Raw genomic sequence first — 11,860 nt, forward strand, 5'->3', positions numbered from 1 at the left:
ATTGGCTCCTACAAAAAAATGCATCGCTCCTCTCCAGACCCTTCTGCAGGGCAGAACGGGCTGGGGGGCCCCAGTCCACTGACAATAGAGTTAAAAGGTGGACCTTTGAGCTATTTAGATCTTGGTTTATCTGCAGTGTGTGATGAGACAGGAGGGGGCGAGGGAGCATGGTTCCTCTGAGGGAAATGTCTCTCTCTCTCTCTCTTTCTCTCTCTCTCCCCGCCAACGTCTCCCACCTGGGAGGGTGAGAGGGAGGAGGGAGGGAAGGGAGGAGGTAGTGGAAGGAGGAGAGGAGGAAGGAAGGTAGGATGGAAGGAGGGGAGGAGCCAAGGAAGGAGTGGAAGGGAAGGAGATAAGGAAGGGGGGGAGATGAGGGCATGGGGGTAGGATGGAAGGAGAGGAGGAGAGGAGAGGAGGGAGGAAGGAGGGGGGGGGGGTTACCTGTGGCTCCATGGGCCGGTGCATGGCGGAGGCCTCGGCGGGCCCCGCCCCGTTGGAGAAGGGTTCTGAGGAGCGGGGGGGCAGGGGGGGCTGCTTGGGGGGCGGGGCCGTCTGCGGGGAGCCCTGGATGTTCTTGCGGTAGCGCTCGTCCGCCTGGGGAGGGGGGGGGGAAGGGGGGGATGGGACAGGAAGGGGAGGAGTTAGAACTAGGGACACACAGGGACACAAACACGAGACGGGAGTGAGGGGTTGAGATGGATAATCGAGGGGAACGCTTTTAGTGTTGCAACGAAAGGACGGATGAATAGGAAGTGGAACCCTTATTTTGATGAATTGAGCAAAACCGTCTCCACTCTGATACGGCATTTCTACCTGCATGGCCGTCATTGTTAATTCCACGTTCATCACCTTAAAATCTTAAACGGTTATTCCTTTAAAATTCCCCCGTTTATTTCTCCTGTCATTTGCCAATTTTTGGGGAAGCCTTTCAGGGATTCTCCAAAACCGAGGGGTTATATTTGCATGGCGAATGACAGCTACACCCCCCCCCCCGCCCCTGTGCACAGGCCTAGCCACACACAGGTCAGAGAGCCCCCTCCACGCAACGTCAGGGGCGGACCAACGCAAAGTACGGTCTCCAGGAAACACATCCGCCGCCTCACCTGGAAACCGTTTATCCAATCGGGAAGAAGAAGAAAACGACACAAAAAAAGAAAATCGGTTAAAAAGTCAGCGCTGACGGTTCTGCAGGGGCCTTCGGTGCGTTAGGGGCCCCCGCGTGTTAGTCTGGGGGGCCTCAGGTCGTACGCATGCACGCTTACACAGCTGCATGCCGAGAGGACGGACCGGACGGTCGGTGCAACATGGACGGCCATTCAGGGAGCAAGAGGGAGGAAAGGTCATAACAGATGATGGGCTTTCCTTGTGAGTCACCGTGGAAACAAACTGACAAAAAGCTGAGGAAAGTTAGATGTAAAACGGATGAGATCTTCAAATTTTCTTCAAATGGAGTCTGTTTGACGTCGACCATCGCCGAATGGTGATTTTGTCTCGGGCCTGCTGGGTATTGCGGTGTGTGATGCCTCCGGCTGTATACATCAAGACGCAAAGGACTGCAGTGATTGCCTTGTACAGTATACTCCCTGAAAATGTTTGGTTTCTTTTGAAATCGTAGAACATCTTGTAACGATGTCTCAAGAGATTGGGCACCGGTGAATAGTTCGGACAATCGCATTTAAAATGATTCTGCGCAATCGTCTGGGCTTACTGTGGCGTTTGGCCACAAAACAATCCCTCAACACGTCTGTGGTGGACTATCGTGACTGAAACACAGACCAAAAACTGTAATGCCTCATGTGTGTGCAGTAGGCTTGGGGCGATTCGTGAACGATTCGGTCAGAAAGCACGAATCCAGAAGGTGAACGACGAGAACTGATTCCGAAAAACAAGAGAACTGATTCTTTTTTTTTTTTTTTTTTTTTTTACACACGTGTAATGCTCGAGCGGCGTCGTAGGCTAACGCTACAGAAACTTTGCTGATTTCCGAGCACCATCAGCGTCTGAGACCTTTAGGTGTTTTAAAAGGCTCCAGTTGCGGGCTAGGGTTAGCGAACTGAAGGAACGGATCAAACAAACGATTTGTGATAGCGAAGGGAAATAAAAGAACTGATCCCTGGAATAGAATCGTTTTGCACATGCCTAGTGTGTGGTGTGCAGCAACTGTTGAATCCGTAAAACACTGTTTCAGGTTTGTGGACGATCAGGAACAACCAAAACAGGGAGCTCGGCTTAATGAAAGGGTTTAGTAGTCAGTACACAGGAGTTATGCAAAGCAGCAGTGGGCCCCAACAGCTCTGGTTGTGCCGAGGAACACAGAGAGACTTCAGAGCCCTGTCGTTTCCCATTCATGGCCGGTCGTACCCCCACTACGAGGGCCCCAGCTGTGTGAGCTGCCTCCTTAACTAACACTGGTCCTTTGGGAACAAACAAGGACACAGCCTCCCTCCGAAATCCGAATAGGAGCCAAACGACACATTTCTGTCAGCTTTTGCCTTGAAAAATGTGTACTGCTGCTCTCGTTTTTTTTTATTTGCCTCTAGGTTATCGGTGTCTGTGAACCTTTGTGCATTTCATTGTCGACTCCCGATTGGTGTGTTCCAGACGCCTCGTACACCAGCCTCACGAGTTGCGCTTGCGACGTCATTTCCTGTCTCGTAGCACTTATGGCGTTCCCGTTCGTCTTTGTGACGGTGTCGTGTCATTGGCTAGTCATCGTTATTGTAAAGCTACGTTAGCCTCTTTAGCAAAACCAGCTCGAAAACAAACAACACAACTTGACATTGTATTGCACTCACAGCAAGGCCGTGCGATGCATCAATTGGTGACCGGAATAAAGCAGCAATGTAATCAAGTGTGTAAGAGAATTTAAAATCTACCATTAAAATGACCAACGTGGTACAAATGCAAAAAAAAAAAAATCTCTTAACGGGCGCAGCCATTTTAGTTTTTGTTTGCCTCACTGAACTCTCTCGGTATCTCCCAGAATCCCGAGTGGGACCAAAAGGGGGGCGTTCCTCCGTGAAACGCCGCAAGAAAGCTGGGCGCTATCCCCGCTTTACTTGCAACTCGTACGGGTGGTGTTACGAGGCATCTGGAACACGCCACAACTACTACTACTACTTTTCGTGTCGTGTTTTTCTAGGAAGGAGAAAACGGCTGGTTTGGCCCTGGGGGCGGCCTGCTGCAGCCTCGGAGGAGACGAGAGGGGGAGGAGCCAGAGAAAGCAGACGACAGCGGGGACGGGGGGCCCGGCGACGGGGGGCCCGGCGACGGAGGGCCCGGCGACGGACGGCCCGGCGACGGAGGGCCCGGCGACGGAGGGCCCGGCGACGGAGGGCCCGGCGACGGAGGGCCCGGCGACGGAGGGCCCGGCGACGAGGTTCACCTCTAGGGTAGGCTGAGGAGGAGGATAACCCACAGGCGCGGCGGGCGGCCAATCAGGCTCCGCTTCCGTCTGGGGCGGGTCGTCATGGTTGTTGTCGTCGTCGGGGGATACGGTCGGGGGGTTTGCGTCGGTCGGGGCGCGGGCCGCGGCGGCCGTCTGGGGGGCCGGGGGCGGGGTCTGGGGGGTCGGGACTGCTTTGAGGAGGGGGCCGTCCGCGGGGGGGCCGTCTACTAAAGCCACGGGGACGTCGAGGACCTGCGCCTGGGGGGTCAGGGGGGTCAGGGGGCGGGGCCTGTCTGCCGCGTCGCCGGGGGCGGGGCTGGCGTCGCCGGCTCCGCCCTGACGCGGCGGCGGCGGCGGCTGCTTGCGGTCGTTGTTGAGCGACAGCAGGAAGGCCTGCTCCTGCTGCAGCCGCTGGTGGAGGCGCTCCGCCTTGCGCTGCTCCTCCAGCTCACGCCACTTGAACTCCTGGTGTGTGTGTGTGTGTGTGTGTGTGTGTGTGTGTGTGTGTGTGTGTGTGTGTGTGTGTGTGTGTGTGTGTGTGTGTGTGTGTGTGTGTGTGTGTGAGGGATCAGGTCAGAGAGAGCATGGACAGCGGTGGACAGTAGAGGCTCATCCCCTCTCAGCTGAAAGGAGGCTGTGTGTGAAACGCTACACACCCTAGAAAAGTGACCCAGTGTACTGACTGTGCAATTTATGTCATTTGTATCATATTATACGATCGCTTATTGTTGTAATTAAGTGCGTGTTTTCCTTTCTTGGGCCATAAAACTCCCTGAATAAGGTTAAAGTATGAACAGGCTTTAAAGTAAATCAAACCAAACAGAAACAACAACATTATGTCAGCGCGTGACAACTTTCGAAATGCTTTTAATTTAAATCCTTAAATCAAAGTGCTCGAATGTTCTCGATTCCTACCGTCCGAGTAGAAACCAGTGAAATCCGGAATGAAATGCATTAAAAGCACTGAGTCATTTAATGGAGACTTGCATAGATGTCATAAAAGACAAGAACACAATAAACTCTGGTGTCAGTTATCCACAACAGATGACACATAACCGCTGGTGAAATCTGAATATTTCGTAATTCTGCATCAGTCTGGGTCAAATAACTCCAAAGCCATAAGGAAAGGGGATGTTTTCGTTTTGGGGTCATAAAGGACTTGTTTTACTACGGATTAAACCTTGAAACAATCCCATTTGTTTTGACACAAAAAGGTTTTGTGAAACACAGCCCAATCTCCAGAGAACCAAATCGCGTACGATCAATAAACGCTTTAAACTCACTCAAGGACGTGCATTTGCATTTCAAGGTAAAAAATGAAATAAACATAACTGTGCATAGACTTAATAGACGTGCATCATAAAGTACATGACCTAATCATACCATACAGTACAACACACTAGTAGTATTAGTAGTATATACATACTTTTCTTGTGTGTAGATCACAGTGACTGTCTGAATGTCTTTTCGTATCTCGTGTGTGTGTGTGTGTGTGTGTGTGTGTGTGTGTGTGTGTGTGTGTGTGTGTGTGTGTGTGTGTGTGTGTGTGTGTGTGTGTGTGTGTTCCTCACCAGCAGCATGGCCTGCTCGTGGAGCAGCTGTTGCTGCAGCATCTCCAGGTGCCGCTGCTCCTCCTCCAACTGCCGCCGGATGTACTCCTGCCAATCAACACAGAGCGCGCCGCGCCATTGGTGGAGAGTCCGGGAAGCAGGGACATAAAAAGGTGGGCGGGACTGGGAGTCTCAAAACCAGTGTTCAAAAGAACTAGTTCATTGAACAAGTTGTCAAGTCGAACAAGTCGTGTGTGTGGGGGCGGGGGGGGGTGTGTGGGGGCGGGGGGTGTGGGGGCGCGGGGGATGGGGGTGTGTGTGGGGGCGGGGGGGATGGGGGTGTGTGTGGGGGGGGCCGACCTGCTCGCGGTCGTTCCTCCTCTTCTCGTCCTCGGCCCGCCGGCGCTCCTCCTCCTCCTTGCGGCGGCGGTCCATCTCCTCCACGCGGCGCTTCTCCTCCTGCTCACGGCGCCGCTGCTCGCGCTCCTGCTGCCGCCGCATCTCCCTCTCCCTCCGCTGCTGCTGCTCAGCGGGGAGGGAGGGAGGGAGGGGGGGGAGGGGGAGAGGGGGAGAGGGGGAGAGGGGGGGAGGGAGGGAGGGAGGGAGAGGGAGGGAGGGAGAGAGGGAGAGGGAGGGGGAGAGGGGGAGGGAGGGAGGGGGAGAGGGGGGAGGGGGGGGGAGGGAGGGAGGGAGGGAGGGAGAGGGGGGGAGGGGGGGAGGGAGGGAGGGGGAGAGGGGGGAGGGGGGGGGGAGGGAGGGAGGGAGGGACGGAGGGTGGGAGGGGCGAGAGATGGAGAGAGAGCAGGTGGGGAGGGGAGAGAACGAGAGCGAGAGTGTGATGGGAGAGGGAGAGAGAGCGAGAGCGAGAGAGAACGAGAGAGAGAGAAAGAGGGAGAGCGAGAGTGAGAAAGAGAAAAAGAAAGAGACAGAGCGAGAGAGAGAGAGAGAGAGCGAGAGAGAGAGGAAGGAAGGAAGACGGGAGGAAGACATGGGGAGCGATCAGATGGAGTGAAAGACGGGGGAGGGGGAGAGAGAGAGAGAGAGAGAGAGAGACAAGATTCAGTTCAAACTTCAGCGGGAAAACAAAAACGAAAAAAAACACCTCGTCAACAAACCGACCGCCGCCGCGTCGCCACGGCAACAACCCCTCGGCGGGGGCCCCCCTCTCACCTCCTCCAGCCGCCTCCTCTGCTCCTTCTGCTGCTCGATGCGCTTCTGCCGCTCCGCCAGCAGCTGCCGCTTGTACTCCTCCTGCTCCCGCATCTGCTGCTCCTGCAGGAGCTGCTGGCGCCGCAGCGCCTCCGAGCGCTCCTTGTTCTCCTGCTGCAGGCGGATGAAGTCCCGGCGCAGCGTCGACTCGCCGGGAACGTTGACGATGGAGCTGAGGGGAGGGGGAGGTTATTTAGGGTTCACCACCTGGGTGGTACCCCCGTGTGCCCTGGGTGGTACCCCATGTGCCCTGGGTGGTACCCCATGTGCCCTGGGTGGTACCCTCAGCTCGCTGGCCTATGAAGTCAGATCCTTGCTATTTTTTTATGGACAATAATTTTAAAAATGATGTTTTGAACGGAGGCTGACATGCATCATAAAACTGGATGGAGATCACTGGGGTGAGGTGCGGTCGAGGGGGAACGCTCTCTGGGACCTGGTGGGACCGAGCTCACCGTCGAGAACAGAGGAGATAACTGCTATGCCCACAAGACTCACTGAGAAGTGTTATGTATTGCTACGGCGTCGTCATTTGCTTCAAGTTCGAGCAAATGAATACCCGCTGCAGACTCCATAAACATCTCTGTCGCAGTTAGAAGCCAAGGGGATTCCCACCTATCTATCCCACTAGTCATTTGGAAGATGCTTTTATCCAAAGCGACTTGTCATGAATTACAGGATGACACACAGCTTCCTGTTGCTGTTAACTTCACCTCCCTTGCAGCGACCTCCAAACAGCGGATCAGTGCGTTACTAACACAGCCTGTTACTCACAGGAGGCAGACAGACAAACTACCGTCAGTGGAATGTAACGAGGAAGACCAGCCGGGACTTTACAGAGCCTCTCTAAAACACTCAACTGTTCAGGGCTGATTATGGTCCCACGTTCACGCAACACAAGGGGGTCTACAGACCCCTCACGCTGGGGGCACCGACCCATGAGCAACCCCCCCCCCCCCCCGGGATTCAACCCCGTATTGATCTTGTCAACACAGTCGTCCACCATCAGGACACTTTAGTAGTGCTAACGAGTGACCTCTGGGAGGTCAAAGGTCACACCTTGGTTCTCCGTCCTGCTCCGCTGGCTCCTCCTCTTCCTCCTCGCTGCCGCTGTACTCGTACTCCGTCTCGTCTGTGCAGAGGAAGGCAGATCAGCGTCAGCGGGGGGGGGGGGGGGGAGAGAGCGAACGAGGTGAACAAGAGCGAATCAACGAGGAGGACGGAATGGCAGAATAGAGACGGAAGGAGGAGGAAATGAGGGCAGAGAGAGAGCAGTGAATCAGACCAGAATAAGGACGATTCAAGACAGGGCGGAGTCATTTAGAGAGATGGAACTGAATAAATGGATAGGAAGAGGAGACCCACAAAAAACAAGACAAAAGCAAAAGACCAAAAGGAGGACAGACGGAAAGAAAGAAGAAACGACTGGAAGAGAAAGAGATGGACGAAAAACGGCTGAATCTATCGGGTGATTTCTCGGTTCGTCGCTCGCATCGTTCGTTGCTTGCTCTATAAAATCACAGAAAGCGGTTAAAAAACGTGGAGTGTTTCCCAAAAGCCCAAAATAACATCCTCACACGACTCGCCCACAACCCAAAGACATCCCAAACACAGAACAGGAGTATCACTCTGAGATGAGAACGTTGATGATGGTGAACATCGTTATTCTCATTATGGTTATCATCATTATTTAGGATATTATCCATCTTATGGTGGAAATGTACTGGATATAAGTATTGATCCTTATGGGGCATATGTAGGCGTGTGTATATATATATATATATATATATATATATGTAAGTGTATGCAAACACACTGTATGTATGACATTTATTACTGTAAAATGTGAGAAGGGGGGGCTTGATATAAGCTGAAGCTTCTGCCCCTACCCTTTGGTTACGACCAATAAAATTCATTCATTCATAAACTATTCCCGTTGAAGAAGACCAAGGAATCAGTGAATCGTATGAAACGGTCGCAGCCCTAGAGAGAGAGAGAGGGTGGGGGGGGAGGGGGGAGACGGCGGGACCACCCACCCCGCTCGCCGCGCTTCTTCTTGGTGCGGTCGATGTGGTCCTTGAGCTGGATGCGGACCTGCCTCTCGTTGGGCTGGTCCCGGATGTAGGGGTGCTTCAGCAGCTGCTCCGTGGGCGGCCGCTGGGTGTAGTTCTTCACCAGGCACGCCTCAATGAAGCTGATGAACTTCTTGGACCTGGTGGAGGTGGGACAAGGTAGAGGTGGAGGAGGGGGAGGGAGGGTGGTGTTGGTGGAGGAGGAGGGGGGTTGTAGTAGAGATGGGGTTGGCGGTGGAGTAGTGAGGTGGAGGTTTGAGGTGAAGAGGGGTTTGGTTCAGTTGCGGTTGCAAAATCCACCAAATTGAATATCCTTTATTAATACTTTGTGTTAAACTTAACGAGAAGAAGCCACGCGATTTGATTCAAGAAGACAAAAAAGTGAATTCTTACAAACAGAACCACAAACTGAAGAGAACAGACTTTTTAGCTCAGCGCTCCTCTCCTGTATCAGCCTATCTCCGTTATGACTAGACCTCTACATGCTCACAACCAGGGCGGATTCTCAAAGTAAAGGACACTTTTGGATAGATATTCTGTGCGTGCGTGCGTGCGAGTCCCGGGAGGACGTGCCAGACCCCCGTGCAGCGCGGCGGGGAGCAGGTGCGCCGCAGATGCTCCGACACTCGACAGCGGAAGGAGAGAGACGGCGACGACGGGGAAGAATTTCCAGACTGTGGCCACATTCCAAAACCTTATCTCTTTCCCCCGTATTGCCTGTTCCCTATAACTGGGAAGACCCGCAGCAGCCACTACGGGCTGGAGCAGCGGGGCAAAGGACTCGAGAAACGCTGAGGGTCGTCAGCCTCGTTAACGACGACCCTTCCTCTCGGCCAATCACAACTTAACGACTTAACGAGCCGACGCCCCCCCCCCCCCCTTAAGCGCTCCGAATCACCTGTTCCCCAGCTGGGTACGTATTGGAACAGTCGGAAGTTCGACGTCTGCTTTCAGGAAGCAACGGCCAGCAGAATCGCTCGTCAAGAGACTATTGGAACGCGCCCCTCTGTTTCCACGCCAACAGTCCGCACAGTTCCCTGATGCCACAACGCCACATGGACCACATACGCTCCGGAAACAGAGGGGGACTTCAAGGGAGGGCTGGGAACGCCGAGCCAGGATGGAGGAGGATATGGGGTTTAGAGCAGGAAGGCCCGTACAAGGGAGGAAAAACAACGGACTTAAAGGGCCCATGACACACCACCAGGTGTGATTGGCCGTTACAAGCCGCTTTGAAAGTCTGGCCCTTCTGACATCACAGGTGGGCGTGTCCACCTCCAGCACACATCTAGGTGGACACTCCCACCTGTGATGTCAGAAGAGGCACATTTTCAAAACGGCTTGTAACGGCTAATCACACTCACACCTGGTGCTATAACATGTCACCTTTAAACAACTGACTCCAACAACCTCGGGTCAATCAGTTTGTGTCAACTTTGGAATGAGTGCATTAGTACGTTGAGTACATTGGATTGTGTAAATACTGAACCATACTCCACTCCTTTCAGACCGGGGGACTATTCAAAACAGAATGGAAATATAACCGGTTTTCCAGGGTCAAAGCCAACAATGCCTTCTGGGAGTGAACATCCGCGAACACTAACGCTCATTCTCACACCTGACCCCGGATCTCGAGCGAAAATGAACCCCGAATGAAGCGACGAACAGATCTCAAACGCGCGTCATCATCATCATCGCCACCACACACACACCACCTGAATGCTCTTTTGTACACACACACACACACACAGTAAACAGGGGGTTCACTCACCATTTTTTAGACTTGAGTCGAGGAGGAGGGTTCCTTGGAATGAGGAAGAGAGCACGCATCGGGTGCATGTCGCAGAGCGCTGTGGACGGACGGACGGACACACACACACACACACACACACACACACACACACGTCAGTGACGGTTGGTGGGGGGTCCGGCGGCTGACCCGATGAGTCGTGGTTAAGACGGTGTGACTCACGTGGCGCCCCCTCTGCCATCTCCAACGCCGTGATGCCAGTGGACCAGAGGTCGCTCTGCAGGAGAAAGACGCTGGATTAGTGGGGGGGGCGGGTCGGCTGGTAACTGCAAGGTCGCTAGTTGGATCCCCGGCTCCTCCTAGCTAGAGTGTGGAGGTGTCCCTGAGCGAGACGCCTCACCCTCACTGCTCCTGACCAGCTGGCTGTCGCCTTGCGTGGCTCGACTCCGCCGTCGGTGTGTGAATGTGTGTGCATGAATGGGTGAATGTCAGGCGATGTTGTAAAGCACTTTGGATGAGGTTGACGCTGTATGAATGCAGTCCATTTACGTTGGTTTTGAGGCAATGTACACAAAACATGAGAGAACGCAGGCTGACGCACACAAACACACAAAGGGTTTAACACGCACGCAAAACACACTCGAACGCAAATCTCTGCCATAACAAACACATAATAAATTAGATTTATGTAGCGCTTTTGTAGGACGAGAGAGTGTAGCCGAGTACAGAATCTCAAACATGTAGCACGCTTGCTCACTAGCGCGCGCGCGCGCGCGCACGCACGCACGCACGCACGCACACGCACACACACACACACACACACACACACACACACACACACACACACTAGTACAACTCACCCTGTAGTCGTACGTGGCGTCGGGGTTCTCGTCGCAGGCGATGACCTCGGGCGCCATCCAGTAGGGCGTGCCGATGAAGGTGTTCCGCCGGCCCACCGTGCGGTCCAGCTGGGCGCTCACGCCGAAGTCCACTGAGGGGGGCGGGGCATAGAAGGGGGGGGCGGGGAATTTTCACGGCACTACGTGGTTGTGTGATACTCGTTTTTACAGTCAGAGTTCGGTGCGTGTCGTACCCAGCTTGACCTCTGCGTTCTCCGTCAGCAGGACGTTCTGGCCCTTGATGTCTCGGTGGATGACGTGGTGGGCGTGCAGGTGGGCGAGGCCCTACGGGAAAGGGTAAGAGAGAGAGAGCGAGAGAGAGAGTGAGAGCGAGAGAGAGAGTTGATTTGTTTCATATTGGTTGTCAGAAAACACGGTTATGTTGGAATGGGAGTTGGCAATATAAATACAGACAGAGACACAGACAGAGAGAGAGAAACACAGAAAGAGAGAGAGAGAGAGAGAGTTCATTTGTTTTATGTTGGTGGTTGTTGTCATCATTTTATGTTGATTCACAGAAATATGTGAAGAGGAGTTGGCAATATAATGTACAGAGATAGACACAGAGAGAGAGAGAGAGAGAGAGAGGAGAGACAGACATTTGTTTCATGTTGGTTGTTGTCATAATTCTACGTTGAATGTTTGAATAGGAGTTGACATAGACAAAGAGACAAAAGATAGGCCGATCGATCAGACACTGGCAGGATAGAAGCAAGCAAATAAAAGAGTACGAAGGAAAGAAGAAAAATAATGTGTGAGATGAGGCAAGGAGACGAGACGAGGAGAGGAGACACGGAGCTAGAGGAGGAGAGGAGGAGAGAGTGACAGGGCCAGGAGGAGGAGAGGAGGAGAGAGCGAGGAGAGGAGGAGAGAGCGAGGAGGAGAGGAGGAGAGACAGATAGGGACAGGAGGAGGAGAGGAGGAGAGACAGATAGGGACAGGAGGAGGCGAGAGGCAGGGACAGGAGGAGAGAGAGACAGGAGGAGGAGAGG

The 11,860-nt window shown here is 53.7% G+C and overlaps 1 protein-coding gene across 1 annotated transcript; it reads right to left on the bottom strand.

Moving 5' to 3' along the window:
- Positions 1 to 65: 65 nt before the first annotated feature.
- LOC311373184 (mitogen-activated protein kinase kinase kinase kinase 4-like) lies at positions 66 to 11,153 on the bottom strand (the record flags this gene model as incomplete). Its single annotated transcript, XM_084490016.1, has 10 exons — positions 66 to 594; positions 4,960 to 5,046; positions 5,299 to 5,460; positions 6,109 to 6,319; positions 7,207 to 7,279; positions 8,184 to 8,359; positions 9,991 to 10,069; positions 10,192 to 10,246; positions 10,830 to 10,960; positions 11,063 to 11,153. Coding segments are annotated over 10 exons (1,533 nt in total), but the record flags the coding sequence as incomplete, so codon positions are not given.
- Between the last annotated feature and the right edge of the window lie 707 nt (positions 11,154 to 11,860).

This window comes from Micromesistius poutassou (assembly GCF_964030765.1).
Source record: "Micromesistius poutassou genome assembly, contig: SCAFFOLD_1591, whole genome shotgun sequence".
Taxonomy (NCBI): domain Eukaryota; kingdom Metazoa; phylum Chordata; class Actinopteri; order Gadiformes; family Gadidae; genus Micromesistius; species Micromesistius poutassou.